The 17340-nt window shown below is 39.0% G+C and overlaps 1 protein-coding gene across 2 annotated transcripts in view; it reads right to left on the bottom strand.

Moving 5' to 3' along the window:
- Positions 1–1814: 1814 nt before the first annotated feature.
- dnajc10 (DnaJ (Hsp40) homolog, subfamily C, member 10) overlaps positions 1815–17340 on the bottom strand; it is a 30177-nt gene continuing 14651 nt past the window's right edge. For both annotated transcript variants that reach the window (XM_053627579.1, XM_053627578.1), the window contains exons 15-23: positions 17034–17150; positions 12852–12953; positions 11440–11595; positions 9954–10087; positions 7122–7175; positions 6653–6800; positions 5212–5334; positions 4983–5090; positions 1815–3436 (exon numbers count right to left, since the gene is read on the bottom strand). In XM_053627579.1, the coding sequence (XP_053483554.1) occupies positions 3425–3436; positions 4983–5090; positions 5212–5334; positions 6653–6800; positions 7122–7175; positions 9954–10087; positions 11440–11595; positions 12852–12953; positions 17034–17150 (954 nt within the window). In that variant the 3' untranslated portion in view covers positions 1815–3424. The remainder of the gene's footprint in view (positions 3437–4982; positions 5091–5211; positions 5335–6652; positions 6801–7121; positions 7176–9953; positions 10088–11439; positions 11596–12851; positions 12954–17033; positions 17151–17340) is intronic.

Consider the following 17340-nt stretch of genomic DNA (forward strand, 5'->3'; position numbering starts at 1 on the left):
AACCATCCTGATGTGGAATGAAGCTCATGCACAGGATTATGATGAACTCTTACACTGCAAAGACATGATGTGATTTTGCATTCCTGTATGTGTGATTCGGTTCTTATTAATCAAGTCTGTAAATAAAGGTATAGTACAGGATTGTGTGCTCTTGTGCACTTAACAACCAGACAATTTTATCTTTTATTATTATTGTTCCTAGTTAAAGAGATGATGCTTAGTAATTCACTGTTCTCTGTTGGTGTAAACACTGTATATACTGCAAACTTACAGTATAGTAACATTAAAGTTACTTAAAGTAACATGGCCAAAATTGTTCAACAATTTGACACCTTGCACAATTTTATCTGGCTTTAACACAATGTACTTTCTTATATATATATATATATATATATATATATATATATATATATATATATATAAAAAAAACCTGACATTTATTAATGTGTTAGAAATTGGCTGGAAATACCACTTGAGCACAAAGGGCAAGCTGCGGAAACATATTACAGCAGGTTGCTAAGTTACAACTGGTAATTAAGCAAAAGAGGTGTTACCTGAGCAGAAAACTCTAGGGTTCAGTTTCGCTCAACTTAGAGACTAGACAACATAATAGATAGGACCAAGGTTCAACGTTCTCTTGGTTAACGTCACCATTTTACAGGTTACACGAGCACGTTGTCTCTTTATATGTCTCAGATTACGGGCAGTCAGTGGTAAAGGATGTACAAAGGTGCTTTTTGTGAGCTGCACAGATACTTTTGATCATTTTAACTGTTGTGAGGACGAGTTATGCGAGTTATGTTTAGATTTATTATTAAAAGTTTCAAAGACAAACAACAGAATCTTAAACCGGATCCTAAAATGGACGATCATGCTTCCATCTCCGCTCGGCTTTACGACAAGCCTGTCTGAGAGAACGAGTATTATCATCCAGCCAGTAATAAGATTTACGCTTTGGTTGTTTCGGCTTGAAAGGAGCGATAGAATCTAAAATATTAATGCAAAATGTGTCAAATAAGGTAATCAGATCATCAGGCCCAGGAGAAGACTCTGCAGCACTCAAGATAGATGTTTCAACAGCATCAGCTAGATAACTTTCACTAAACTGAGAGGCCGTGAGTGAATTAATAACACAGGAGTAATAGTCTAGAGGCCTAGTCACAATGGCAGAGCCCACAGCAGGCACACAGACATTAAAAACAATGGGTTTGTGATCAGAGAAGGAAGCATTTTCAATATTAACATTATCAACTGAGATTCCATATGACAATATAAGGTCTAGAGTATGACCAAGGACATGTGTTGCCTGATTTATATGTTGAATAAAACTAAAGGAATCCAAGACATTACAAAATTCAGTAACCAAGGGTCGACCAGGGCAGCAGACATGCACATTAAAATCACCCAATAATAACATACGATCATACAACGGAACAATAGAAGTTCAAAAATCACTTAAAAAGTATTGTCCGGGTTAGGTGGCCTATAGATCAAAGCACAGAAAAGAGCGGAAGAGGTCGACTCTAACGCAACACACTGTACCTCAAACGACGAGTAAATCCCAACAGAAACTCTCCGTACATTAAGTGATTGTTTAAAGACCATAGCAACCCCACCGCCCATGCCAGAACATCTTGGAGTACTAATAAAACAACAGTTCGGCGGACTGACTCACCAGGACTAACCCAGGTCTCCGTCAGGAATAGAATATCCAAGTCATGTCTGGCAGAAAAGTCATTTAAAATAAAAGTTTTGTTGCACACGGACCTAGCGTTAACTAGGGCCATATTCAGAGGAGACTGAGGTAGTGAGGTCAGATCCAGTGACACGAAATCCAGTTGGCGGAGATTTAAACAGTTTAAACAGTCTTCAACGATGAATCCGTAATTGTGGAGGACCAGAGCAATTACATGAGCGTAGGAAGTCCGGGAAAATAGGCAGATGAAAAACATATCTGTAATTCCATGAGCGTCGCATCAAGTGGAGTCCCTCCAAGCTTATAGTAACCGAGGAAAACTCCATCGATTGTACACACACATACATAATACTTTATAAATCACGTATACATTACAGCAGAGTGAAATTCTTTTCTTCGCATACCCCAGCATGTTAGGAAGTTGGGGTCAGAGCGCAGGGTCAGACATGATACAGCGCCCCCTGGAGCAGACAGGGTTAAGGGCCTTGCTCAAGGGCCCAATAGTGGCAGCGCGGCAGTGCCAGGGCTTGAACCCCTGACCTTCTCATCAGTAACCCAGAGCCTTAACCACACCATCTATCCATCCATTGTGGGGATTATACAGCGGTTTTGTGTTTTATTTATTTAAAACTGGAACTAAATAGTTTAGAAAATTCTAAAGCAAAAAAAGCAAATGTGCAGTATCTTGACTCTTCAATGTTTATGTTAACGCCTTCGTACAAAAGATCAAATTTTCCATGACTCTTATCCCTACCATTGAAGCACGTGTTCAGACGACACGATGATGGATTTGATCGAACATGGATTATCTAAACATTATTTGATTATATATATATACACACGGTATATAATCAGCGGACCTTTATGTTTATGATAACCACCCATGAATAATCATTTGGATGGTCATAAAATATTTCAGGCTGAATGTGGTGCAGAGAGATCACTGAACTGTGATGGTCAATGGCTCTCAATAAATAAAATAGACAAACAAATAAATAAATCTGTAGAAAAAAAAAAACAACAACTTTATTCTACACCAGGTATCTGTACAAAACAGCATTACATGACCGTGGAAAGGACAAGCGAATAAATGAGAATACGTTATTCATTTTCCTGACTACAGAACATCCAATCCCATCACAACAGGACATAATTATTGCTGTACAGTCCAGTAATAATTTGATCAAGAAGAGAAAAGTTTAGATACTGTTCATAATCTTCAATTCAAAGTAATAACCATTGAAAACCATACTGCATGAAGGATTACAGTGCTTCAGTAGAAACAGAGGTGAAACAAACCCTTTCATTATACAGACATCGTCCCTGAAAGCCGCATTAAATAAAAACATTTGATATGATCATGCTCTCACACTCCGCAATACAAGACTGCAATAAAATAATAACCAACACAGAAGAAAACGGTCAGGATTCATCATTACCGCCATGACACTGAGAGAAACATCATGTATGTGAGACACACTGCAGACGATACGGTTCCTCAGTACAGTCGTTAATCAGGGTCAGAAACATTGTCTTGTTCCAGTAACCATTATATTCGTGGTGCTTAGAGAAGAACTGTAGAGTCTCGTCACACGCTGAGGTAAAAATACTTTCACACGCTTTCTCTGGTGCTCGATACAAGTCTTTTAACATCCTGGGAGTGTGAAAAGTGCAGTCCGTTCTGCCACAGGACAAGATTCAGTGGATTTTTATTTTATTACGACATTTTTACAGCTCATCCTGAAAGAAAGACAAACAAGATGAATCTTATAATCTTTGATTAAATAAATGATATTGTTTAATGTTTCAACAGGTCACATGTTAATAACATCATATCAGTTACACTAATCACTGCAGGCAGATCTCAGATAAAAACTTTTTTGGTTGTTTTTTTTTGTTTTTTTAAATGGACCTCAGTACCACACAAGTATAATAACGTTTAAAACTGGTAGAAACATTCAGCATTCAGGTGGAGATTATGATGCTACATTAAGATATTTCAGTCTTACCATTATGAATTGAAAACAATGCCCTACTCTATATAGTGCACTTAAAAAGTACATATCTGTATCAGTTTTCACTCGAGCAAGATTAAAAAGGAATCCATGTATGTAATGATGTCACACACACACACACACACAGATCTCTTCATCTTGCGTTTATGTGCAGTAGATAAAATATACGGTAGGAATTGATTCTAGGACTGTATGCAAAACCATGTTCAGATTTCTGACCATTTTCTTTTTGAGGCTGCTATTCTATAACAAACGGACATTTGTGGTGGTGCAGCGGAGAGCATTGCTGCCTCCAGTGGTTCCTGGTTCGATCCTCAGCTCACGATACTACCTGTGTGGAGTTTCACATGTTCTCCCTGGGTCTATGTGGGTTTCCTCTGGGTTCTACGGTTTCTTCCCACTTCCAGAAAAACATGCTGGTAGGTGGATTCTCTACCCTTAGGTGTGTGCGCGTGTGTGTGTGTGTGTGTGTGCGCATGTGTGTGTGTGTGTGTATTCCCGCTTCCCATCCAGTGTTCCTGGTAAATGCCCTGGATCCATTCTGACCCTGACCCCGATAACACATTTACAGAAGATGAATAAATTTATGAATGTGATCGCTGTTGGACACTAGGGGGTGCTAATCACACATGGAAATATAATTCTATATAATTTGGGCTGTACGTATAAATATTTGTGGATATCCAGGACATTTTTTGGGGAGAAAGCTGTGCCACGCAGAGGTTCCGGACAGTGAACTGCAAATCTGTACAAACATTTTAGATATTTTATATTATATATATATATATATCCTTTTTGAGAGTTCAGTGTGCTCGAGTTCGAGTGTTTTCAAACAGCTGATAGATTAATACAATTAAAGCTTATTTGATGTATATACTTTACATATTACACATCTGCCTTCATTAATTCAAATGTACCTTACAAAAGGACTTACATTCTGCAGTGCTAAATTGTTCTATTTGATCATCTTATGTGAGATGAGGATTTAACTACACCACCCTGACTGTTCACGTGTACCTTAATCACATCTGGCGAGAGTTACATCTGGTCTGAAACCAGTGCAATTGGTTTTAAAAGTGTCGCCTCGTTTCCATACAGGAAGACGAGGATTTTTGTAGCTACGATTTCAGCCGGTGTGTATTGAGATTTTTGTTGTTATCCCACGATTTCCCTTGGAAATTCTGTTCAGATTGACCTGTACTATGATTTCAGTAAATTAACTGCTAGTTGGATGTAAACATGGGTACTGATGATGGCAGTCAGGTTTGTACCTTGAATTTGGGTTTCTTCTGTTTGCTGAGCTGCTGGAGTCTCTGCTGGATGATGTCAGCAATCACGTTGGAGTTCTGGCTGTTGATGTACTCTCCTCCTTGGTCTCGCTGTGTAGGAGAGGTGTGTACGAGTAAGAAGAGAGACCGTGCAGGTTTGTGTGTGTGTGTGTGTGTATACGAGTGTATGAGCAAGAGCAAGTCATAAGAATGCAGTTAAGCTGACACTCACCCGCGTAGTACCCAGGTAGGGGTAAAAGCGGACGGTGGGGTAGGACTTGACGCCCGCACGCTGACACGTATCATAGTGCGCCTGGCAGTCCACCTTTCCTGCTCTCACTGTGCCCTTCAGCATCTGTTGATCACATGACACACGTCACACACATGTATTAGGTGTATTATAAAGCAACGTAAGACTTTAAGGTGTAAAACACACGAAGACAGGAAGTGAAGCCCCGCCCCTTGTTTCTGAGAAAAAGTGTAAAGCCCTCTGCCCTGAAGAAGCAGTTATACTGCGGTGGAAAACGTACTGATGTTAAAAGCTCTGACACGGGAGACTCCTTCCATAAATGTTAAATACACATAACATCTTACAGACATTATAGAATTTCTGTTAAATAACCTGTTGAATCTGTTTTTAGATGATTTAAACCTAACATGGTGAACAAATTATATTATAGAATTCAGGCAATTTTACTGGGGTTATCTCATACAGTGTAGCAAGTAATAATCTGGAAGGACCTTTGTAATATCACAGTCTAAATCTGGATTTAAAGAGAAGCAAATTAGTAAATGAATCACATGAAAATGAATCATACAGAAATGAATCACATGAAAATGAATCATACAGAAATGAATCACATGTAAATGAATCACATGTAAATGAACCATATGAAAATGAATAAATAAATTAAAGACAAAATAACCTGTTAAAGATTAGTCTTACTTTGTGTGGACAGAATGTTACTATAGAAATGATAACATACTACAGGGTGTCTGAAGTCAGGAACCATTGTCTCTAACTTTTCATCCAATGTTAATGTCATTTTTTACCTGTATGGAAAAAATAAATACACATATATGTAGTTTAACCCCTATTCGCTCCTGAGTTTTTGGACACCCTGTAGAACAAAACCTGTGCTGCAGCTTGTACTATTGTCAGAGCTGCTGCTATAGAAAATTAATCAACACCTTCTGCCCAATCAGAATAGAGAATTGAACAGGTATAAACTGCGATATGAACAGAATATCTTGACAGTTTACAAATGTCAGAGGTCATTCTGGGTTCGCTGCCCGTTAGATCAAGTAGTGTCACACTCTTGCACAATCTAACTGCCTGTGTGGTGTGAGTTAACGGTCAGCTGGATAAAGATCTGTTGTTAATAAGAAGAACAAGATGGTGCACAGTGCGTGGGGAACTTCTCGAACCTGAGGTCTCTCTCTGCTCCTACACATCTTGATCACAGAGAAAAACATCAGTGTGTGGAATGAAATTCTGACCTTTGACCTACCTCTTACTACTGATTTAGTGCTACACTTATCGGGTTTTTGTCCATCATCAAAAGGTCAGCTGTCCCACAAGGGGAAATGAAAAGGTGAAGTCGAGCAAAGGTTAAAATAAATAAATAAAGAAATAAAGAGCATTCCGGTGGAGAATTTAATGAATTTAATACCCGAGCGAGGATCTCGAACTCCGGGGAGAAATGCTGGCACGGGCCACACCACGGGGCGTAAAAGTCCAGCACCCAGTGTTCCTTCCCTTCCAGAACCTTCCTTTTAAAATCCTCAGGTGATAAGTCGACTGAGGCGCGGGGCAGAGAGCTGGAGGGGGGAAAAACCCAACAGAGCATCATTAATGAGTGGAATGAATACCAGCATACAAAACCAAATTTGTTTCAAAACAAGTTCAACTTGCTTAACAGAAATTTTAATCCTCTTCAGGATTATTAACATAACCGTCGTTCAGAACACACACACCCACCCACACACACACACACACACACACCCCCACCAACCCACACAGCACAAGTTGCCTTCTTGCTTAACTCTCAATTTGCCTTCACAGAAAGATTTTTTGCAACAATACCAGTCTTGCACTTAGCAGAAGACTTCAATCAGAATCAGAAGTTTTAAAACACTTACTTGAGTGCCCAGGTCTTGAGGGAGTGGGCGTCTCTGTGCCAGCCATTATAGCTACTATGGGACCGAAAAAAGAAAAAGGAACTTGCAATGAGTATCATAACTGTCAGCCTTATCTGTGATATTAAACCATCTTTAATACAAAAAAAAAAAACAGTTAATAATGATTAAAAAATAATCCGAAAAGCAGATGAAAGCTTTCGTAAAGCCATTAAGGTGTAACCTGTATTGTGTATAGAGTGTAGAAAGGGGTACCAAGTGCTAAGAAAACAGAACATGAGAAGGAAAGAGAAATGTGGTTGTGACTGTGTGGTTTGGTCAGAATAAAACCAAGTACGCAAACACAGATCTCTACGGCTAAGGCAGAAGTTTGCAGAGATGTTGTTGAGTGAAACAGCATGATGATGAAGCATTATAATGTGTTTGCCAACCTCACTAACCTTGGGGGTTGGGTGATGTGTAAAATAATATTATAATACATTTATGGATGCATATACTGGTGTCTGAGATTCAGCGTTCCATTAAAACACATGCTTTAAAATTTGTTTTTAAATGCTTGTACTTGTCTCAGATATATACTGTGCTGCATGTAAGAATGTTATAAGGCTTTTATGAATGTTCAGGCTGGTCTCAGAGGTTCAGAAGTTCATGAAAGAGTGTTATAAGGCTTTTATGAATGTTCACGCTGGTCTCAGAGGTTCAGAAGTTCATGAAAGAGTGTTATAAGGCTTTTATGAATGTTCAGGCTGGTCTCTGAGGTTCAGAAGTTCATGTAAGAGTGTTATAAGGCTTTTATGAATGTTCAGGCTGGTCTCAGAGGTTCAGAAGTCCATGAAAGAGTGTTATAAGGCTTTTATGAATGTTCAGGCTGGTCTCAGAGGTTCAGAAGTCCATGAAAGAGTGTTATAAGGCTTTTATGAATGTTCAGGCTGGTCTCTGAGGTTCAGAAGTCCATGAAAGAGTGTTATAAGGCTTTTATGAATGTTCAGGCTGGTCTCTGAGGTTCAGAAGTCCATGAAAGAGTGTTATAAGGCTTTTATGAATGTTCACACTGGTCTCTGAGGTTCAGTGTTATGTGAAGGGTTATGATAAAGTGCTATAATACTATTAGATTCATTTTGAAGTGTTATAATTTTGAAGCTGGTCACAATATGAATGTTCATGCTGTTCTGTGGGATTCACAAAGCAGCTCCTCTACAGGAAGTTTAACAGAACGATAGAGATTGATATTTTTCATTATTTAGCTTTAAAAAAAAAAGTAGAATATCTGTTAGCTTGAATGCTGCTACGTAGGCACGGTGTAAACGATATCACACATGCTGAAGCGTGATGATGTCAGAACATAACGGACGTGATGTATTTGTGTGGTGGTATGATTTGAATCAGTCTCATCTGTCCGATCTCGGAAGTAAAAGCCTATCGTGGTATTTGTGTGAATCGGGACACTATGAATAATCTAGACTGCACCGGTAGCGAGAAACATTATAATAACATTTATGAATACTTTTATGAATGTTCAGGCTGGTCTCAGAGGTTCAGAAGTTCATGTAAGAGTGTTATAAGGCTTTTATGAATGTTCACGCTGGTCTCTGAGGGTCAGAAGTTCAAGAATGAGTGTTATAAGGCTTTTATGAATGTTCACGCTGGTCTCTGAGGTTCAGAAGTTCAAGAAAGAGTGTTATAAGGCTTTTATGAATGTTCAGGCTGGTCTCAGAGGTTCAGAAGTTCATGTAAGAGTGTTATAAGGCTTTTATGAATGTTCACGCTGGTCTCTGAGGGTCAGAAGTTCAAGAATGAGTGTTATAAGGCTTTTATGAATGTTCACGCTGGTCTCTGAGGTTCAGAAGTTCAAGAAAGAGTGTTATAAGGCTTTTATGAATGTTCAGCCTGGTCTCTGAGGTTCAGAAGTTCATGTAAGAGTGTTATAAGGCTTTTATGAATGTTCAGGCTGGTCTCAGAGGTTCAGAAGTTCATGTAAGAGTGTTATAAGGCTTTTATGAATGTTCAGGCTGGTCTCAGAGGTTCAGAAGTTCATGAAATAATGTTACAAGTCTTTTATGAATGTTCAGGCTGGTCTCTGAGGTTCAGAAGTTCATGAAAGTGTGTTATATGGCTTTTATGAATGTTCACGCTGGTCTCAGAGGTTCAGAAGTCCATAAAAGAGTGTTATAAGGCTTTTATGAATGTTCAGGCTGGTCTCTGAGGTTCAGAAGTCCATGAAAGAGTGTTATAAGGCTTTTATGAATGTTCAGGCTGGTCTCAGAGGTTCAGAAGTCCATGAAAGAGTGTTATAAGGCTTTTATGAATGTTCAGGCTGGTCTCAGAGGTTCAGAAGTCCATGAAAGAGTGTTATAAGGCTTTTATGAATGTTCACACTGGTCTCTGAGGTTCAGTGTTATGTGAAGGGTTATGATAAAGTGCTATAATACTATTAGATTCATTTTGAAGTGATTCACAAAGCAGCTCCTCTACAGGAAGTTTAACAGAACGATAGAGATTGATATTTTTCATTATTTAGCTTTAAAAAAAAGTAGAATATCTGTTAGCTTGAATGCTGCTACGTAGGCACGGTGTAAACGATATCACACATGCTGAAGCGTGATGATGTCAGAACATAACGGACGTGATGTATTTGTGTGGTGGTATGATTTGAATCAGTCTCATCTGTCCGATCTCGGAAGTAAAAGCCCATCGCGGTATTTGTGTGAATCGGGACACTATGAATAATCTAGACTGTACCGGTAGCGAGAAACATTATAATAACATTTATGAATACTTGCGCATGCAAACAACACTGTGTGAAGGGTGTTATTATGCGTTTATGAGCGCTCGTACTGGTGTTGGTCTCGGTGGTTGCTGTTTTGTGGGTAGAGACGAATCTCGGGGTAGGCACGCACGCTCTCGCCCTGGCAGAATGAGTGGTACTTCTGACAGTCCACTGATCCCACGCTAATCATCCCACTCACCATCTACAGAGAGAGAGAGAGAGAGAGAGAGAGAGAGAGAGAGAGAGAGAATACTACATAAATGTTCATCTAGATCCAACAGGCATCTGTATTAAGAGAAGAATAATAATAAAGAATAAAATATAAAAGTAAAATAGAACTGTATCTTTAAAGAATCATCTAATTTGGTCCTAACAAAATTGAAAATAGAAGAAAAGAACATAAAAAATCTTTTTTTTTTTTTTAAAGATTAAAGTTTTTTTTTTTTTTTTAAAGTCAAAGGAAAAACTTAGAATATCCTGTTTGCAAAATTATTCACACCCTTAACCACATATGTTGATTGATCTTTTTGTGAAGCAGTTCCTTTGTTCACTTGAATTTGTGCTTTGAGTCATTATCGTGCTGGAAAGTGAATATTTTTTCCTTCACCTTCAGCTGTCTAAACGGATCAGCAATGACAAAATAACAGCAATGACAAAAACAGATTTCATATTTTGTATCCACGAGTCCCTCTATCTTCACTAGAGCGCCGTAGCATGATGCTGCCACCACCATGCTTCACCATGGGTACGATCTTCTTCTAGAGTGATAAACTGTCTTGATTTTGCACCAAATATATATTTTAGAATTATGTCTTGCTCTCATCAGACCATAAAACATTGCATCATGTGATTTTGGGTGATTTAGGCAGGCTTGGATGTTTGTTTATTTTCTTCTTGTGAGAAAGGGCTTCCATCTAGCCGTTCTACCCCATAGCCCAGAAATGTGAATAATACAAGAGACTTGTCATTTAAGCTCCTGCTGCTCCTTTAATGTTGCTGGAAGTCTCCTGCCAGCCTCTCGGATCATTTTTCGTCTTGTCCTTTCATCTACATTGGATGGACATCACCTTCAGTAATGTCGCTACAGTTCTCCATTTCTCGATGATGGCCTTCACAATGTTTCAGTTTACATCGAAAGTTTTGGAAATCCTTTTGAACCTTTTGACACATGCTTTGTAAGCTTTTTGAGGACCACGGCTTCTGCAGTCAGATGAAACCAAGAAGATGTGAAGAAAATCCGACTGAACGATAAATTCTTTTGAAGACGAGTTTGAATGTGACTGGGTAATTCTGAGAACAGCTACATGCCCCATTATAAAAGGGTGTGCACACTTACGCAATCATTTAAATATTTTCTTTCATTTTACCTAAAAGTTTCGGTTTGTTTTTCACTTGAATGTTGTCGGTTGCTGGATCACATTAAAGCTGGAAAAACAACCTGTCATGATTTATCTTTTTTTTTTTTTTTGTTACATTAAAAAAAAAAAAACCTGCAATTTTATCAGGGGTGTGTAGACTTTTAAAATCCACTATATGTTTATTTAAATCAAGTACCCGAGCCATCCTCCTCCACTCAGGGAGCAAAGCCTGGCATGGACCACACCACGGTGCATAGAAGTCCACCATCCATGTTTCTGTTTGCTTCCTCTTCTTCACCAACTGATGGAAAGAGTCTGGGTCCAGAGTCACCACTGCAGGGTTGACCAGGTCCTGAAACACACCCCGCAACGAGCAACCCGTTTAACATTACCATTTCCTGTCGTACAAATATTTAATCATAAACCTGAACAGAAACTGTTCAACCTGAACAGTTTTCGTTCAAAGCTTTTTGCACATTTTCCAAAACATTGCATACAAACAGGATGTAAAACTAACTAACTAATAACTATGCAAAAATGAGAGATACACAACGTTCCACTTTCCCCGAATGTACTCAAATGATGTGTTGATATTTGAATCATGCTTATGTCACACAGCCACTTGCTTCAAACAGTTGTTCAGTATTTCACACAGACGTCCTCATGTGATTTCTGAGGAATGATACACCGCATGACACACTGTTTTCTACAAAAATGAATACCCATGACATCAAAGTTCATCCATGAACTTTGATGTTGGATCAATTTCACTGTCATGGACTTGAAAACGTTAAAACTTTTAACATTCAAATGTTAAAATGTTCAAAACATGGGAGATATGTAATGCCAGGTAGTTGACTAAGACACACACTTGATGGTGAACAGTTTACGATGAATAGGACATACAGGTTGTACGACGCTAAAAGGGCATCTTTCAGCTTCCGTTGCTTGTTATCTTCAAAAGAAGTAAACTTCAGACACCAGACATATCATGGCTGTTTGAGTATAGTATCGGGGAAAGTGTAACTTTTTCTGGCAAGTACACTAGCATTTCATTCTGCTGGTGGAATGGAAATCGACTTTTTCAATCAGTACTAATTATTGAATTATTTTATCGCCGCAAGTCTATTGTAAGATAAGTCAGGGCGCTGTTGGGTTTCTGTCTGTAGAGTATCATGACTCCGGTGAGCAGGGTGAAGAGAAATGGGAGGGGTGTGAGCCCCCTGTACCAGTAACAATGGTACAGAGATAAAAACGGAAAGCACAACTAGAATACGTTTTTTTTTTTATCTATATATATGTATATATAGTCAAATATTGTATACAACTGCCACAATAAAATTATAACATTTAAACCTAGTAGGCTTGGTAAAGAAAATAAATACTTGAGACAAACTGCACATTTTTAAAGCCCTGAGTGTCTACCGTCATATGAGGCATTAACCATTACTGTGGAGTGCTATAATACAAATAAATTCAATGCTGAACACTGCCCCAATAGAGGTAGAAATTCCACTATTTCCCCTCTGGTTAAAAAAAAATAATAATAAAAAAAAATTAAAAATTTTTTTAAAAAAGAGTTAAAACACCTCTCTAGTGTCGTCTCACCTCGATGAACTCCAGAATGCCATCTGCTGAATGGTGACCTTCGTACTCATGGATGCTGGACTTGTTGAAGATAACAGTGGTTGGATAGGCGTTAATGTTGTACTGCAAATCAGAAAGGGGGGAGGGGGAGGGGGAGGGGTGCGGATCACATCATCAGGAGATAATCTCACCTGGATACTGAAGCGCTGCTGTAATCATAAAGACTATCATACTCAAACTGAACAATCTTCCTTATGACTTTATAGTACGCAGCTAGAATAGTAAAGACTTATAATCGCACTATAATCTGGTGTCACTCAGGTGAGGACGGGCTCCATTTTGAGTGCGGTTCCTCTCAAGGTTTCTTCGTCATGTCGTTTTTTTTGGTTTTTTTTTTACTTCTAGCTTGCTTATTAGAGAGATAACTTTAAACCCATGTCCGTATTTCCGATTGTCACAACGTCTATTGTTAAAAGCACTATACAAATAAAAGCTGAATTGGGTGCAATTGAACAGACTGATTTCAGAGAAAAATACAACCATGTACTTTGGAAGCAGTCGAACCTTATTGCATCACCATTTTCTGAGAACACCTTTTGTTTTTGTAGAAGATGGTTATCTGTGATTTTGCACAGTGTTAGACTCATCAGGAAGCAGTCAGGGCCAGGTCTAATTTATCTAGAAACAAGATCTCCTCAACATGTTACAGAGTACTCGCTTCTATTCCTGTCCTATACGTACAATAGGAAATACTTACCTGAACAACTAAAAGCAGACCAACAGACCAATGCAAAATGTCTATAGGCGAGGCCGTGCATTAGCAAGTTTATTTAGCAAATACTTTTTTTATTTAAAATTTCATTTCAAAGCTTCTCACGAAGTAAATATGACCCGAATAAGAGATGTTCTTGAACTGTCATTTAAAAAAAAAAAATAAAAAAAAATCTGATTTTTAATCCTTTCTCTGCAACACAACTATGCATTGATTTGTGTGTGTGTGTGTGTGTGTGTGTGTGTGTGTGTGGGCAATGTGAGACTTCTCAGGCAGGTTATGAGCAGAAAGAAAAGTCGAAAATAAATCTGGGTTTCCGTTCTTGCGTGGTTTTTGCTTGCAAATGTAATGAACAACATACCAGAGGAGATCTGAGGCAAATTCAAGAAATCTACGATAGATAAATAACTAATTTACTGATTAGGTTAGCATGATATTTGAGATTTGAGTGTAATTCCCGAAACTTATAAACCCTACATTCTCATCCCACAGCCTCTTGGAGTTACAGTTGAGGTCATACGTTTACACACGCCTCGCGGAATAATCTATTTCACACAACAACAGCATAGCAGTCTGAGAATGCAAAGGAATTAGATACCATTTTCTTTTTAAACCCAGAAAATGGTTGCGTAAAAATTTTAAAAAGGGGCATAAACCAGTTAACTGTTAAAAAAAAAAAAATAATAATAAAAAATAAAAAAACTTAACATGCTCCATCATTTTCCATACAAGTTACATCATCAAATAAAATAAATGTGTGAATAAAAATTAATGTTATAAAAAATATATTTTTTACAAAGCATCATCAAACATTTGGCCATTGAGGAAGTTAGTTATTTTATCTGTCTGGGGTTGAAGCAGACTTTCAGCTTTAATTTGAGGGTATGTACATGCACATGAGGTGAATGGTGTAGGAATTATAACACTTTTTATATACGACCCTCCTTTTAAGGAACCAATAGTAATTGGACAAACTAACATCATAAATGAAATTGTAATTTTTAACACCTGGTCTCAAACCCTTGCAGTCAAAGTCTGGAACCCACAGGCATCGCCAGACACTGGGTTTCTTCCATGGTGATGCTCTGCCAGGTCTTTACTGCAGCTATCTTCACGTCCTGCCTGCTCTTGAGGTGTTTTGGATTCAGTTTTGCCTTCAGCGAGTGAAATGCAGCTCAAGTATATTCAGGACAGGTGATTGACTTGGCCAATGCAAAACGTTTCACCACTTCTCCTTAAAAAAGTCCTGGGTTGTTCTGAAGTATAATTCAGGTCATTGTTCACCTCCACTCTGAAGCACCGTCCAATGGGTTTTGAAGCATTTCGCTGGATCTGAGCAGATATTATAGGCCTAAACACTTCAGAATTCATCCTGTTGCTTTAGTCAACAGTCACATCATCAATAAATACAAAGGAACCTGTTCCATTAGCAGCCGTACACACCCAGGCCATAAGATGAGGAGGTACGCTTCAGATCATGAGCTTCTTCACCCTCTTCTCTTCCCATCATTCTGGTACAACTTCATATTTGTCTCATCAGTCTATAGGATGTTCCAGAGCTGTATGGGCACTTTCTTTTTTTTCCGCTTTCTTTTTTTTTTTTCTTCTTTGAAGTTTTTGGCATACTCTAAAATGGTCTTCCTGTTTTCGCAGCTTATCAATGATTTAGATCTTGTGGTAAGACCTCTGTGTTCACTCTGGTGAATTCTTCTCTTGATTGTTGACTACTACCACTTTTCCACTGTAAGAACTTTCCCCAGGAACTAGGGACTTTATGAGGTACTCGGTGTGACTTTAAGAGGTACTCGGTGGGTCTAAATTAAGTTCCAGGTAAAATATTTAGCCCTCGCAAAGTCCCTACTCGGGAAGTGGTACTTTTTCAAAAGCCAGGAACTTGGGGGGGGACTCGGGCAGTGAACATGCTGATTGGTTGAGTGCACACAGCATTTTTTTTTTTTTCAGCCAGCATTTTTAAATTTCTGTTGCGGTGCGTACAGTAACAATTGTTTATTGCGACACAATGTGGTATGTTAAAAAATACGACCGATAGACCAACGACGAGGTTCAGGCCTTATTAAGTATTTATGCCGAGGATGAAATACATCGGGAACTGGAAACGGTGACCCGCAATGAAAAAGTACACTTAAAATATTAAATCTGTTAAGTGAGCTGGGCGTTGTTCTAACAGGACGACAGTGCAGAGAGAAGCTCGTGAGCGCGCGTGCGTCGTCTCAGCAATAACCTAGCAAATCCGTTTGCTTACTTTAAGTCTAGCATTTCAAGCCTTCTGAACTCGCTTTACTACCACTGCTCATCTCTTTTCCAGCTTTTCTCAATTACCTCTCTAGCAAAGCAACATCACAATCAACAGCAGCACGGCTCGAATCGCCTCCATGCTTCTTGTTGTTGCAAAGATTTTTTTAAATTTCATTCCGTAACCGGAAATCGAACCACTAGACCACCGGTTTCGTTGCAGCAACCTCTTTTGTGTTCCAATCAGAGCCTGCCATTTGTTTTTATAAGCTGAAAATCATTAAAATCAGATGACTTTGTGTCAATAATCAGTTTGAGCGTAGCATACTTTGAGGATTCATATCCTCGCCAAGGGCTTATCACGCGCAGTCATGCGTCGGACTAATTTGCCTGATCTTCTAGGTACTTTAGACCATGATAGAAATGCAGACAACAAAGGTCTAGAGGAACCAAATGGTCCCTTGAAAAAAAGTTCCGTTGATTAATTGTTCCGGGTAATATCGGTGGAAAAACGGCTTTTGACACAGATACACTGACCTCCTGCAGGGTGTTCTTGTTCTGCCAAACTGCTGTAAAGTGGGGTTTTCTACATCAGGGATCGTGGAGTTGTCCACCACAGTTGATTTATGTGGTCTTCCAGGACTTCTTGTGTTCCTGAGCTCGCCAGATTGTTCTTTCTTTTTTAAGTCGTTGATTTGGCCACACCAAAATGTTTTTGCTATCTCTTTGATGGATTTGTTTAGATTTAGATTCTGCAGCTTAATAATGGCACTGGCAATGACAGCTCTTCAGACTGTTATCTGTTTATCTGAAAGTGAAATAATGACGGAATAACACACACCTGACCATGGAACAGCTGAGCTGCCAACTGTCCAATTACTTCCGTATAAAAAGTGCTGTAATTCCTACACCGTTCACCTGATTTGGATGTAAACCTCCTCAAATTAAAGTGTAAAGTCTGCACTTTGAGGTCGTATTCAGTATTTAATTCCAACTCAAATATACCGTGGGCTACATGTCATGCGCATACGCAGAATACGAATGATCGCTAGGGTGAACGCAGGGTTGAACAACAGAATCGAGTCACTGCCACAGACATTAAGGACCTTAAAGATGAAATAATCGTGTTAACGTGAGGTTAATCAGCAGTGAGGTCTGAGTGAAGTGTCGCTGCTCACCATGTTGCACAGTCCCTCGTGTATGGTGCAGTCCAGAGTGCCGAACTTCATCTGACCATGAAGCTGAACGGAGGCTTTTCTGAGTTCAGGAAGCAGGGCGCGACATGGGGGACACCACTACAACACACACACACACACACGTCCAAATTTTGTCAAGGCATACTTATAAAGCCTGAGAATCCACAAGTACGTCAAGTAATTCTGCATCGCATGATTAAGTCAATAAAGGGAGTTTGCATGTGCACTAGGGGTGTGTTGATTATAATGGTGTCATGCTGTATTGTGTTAATGATATTCTACAGTTTTA

This window comes from Ictalurus furcatus, chromosome 6, assembly GCF_023375685.1.
Source record: "Ictalurus furcatus strain D&B chromosome 6, Billie_1.0, whole genome shotgun sequence".
NCBI classification, from domain to species: Eukaryota; Metazoa; Chordata; class Actinopteri; order Siluriformes; family Ictaluridae; genus Ictalurus; species Ictalurus furcatus.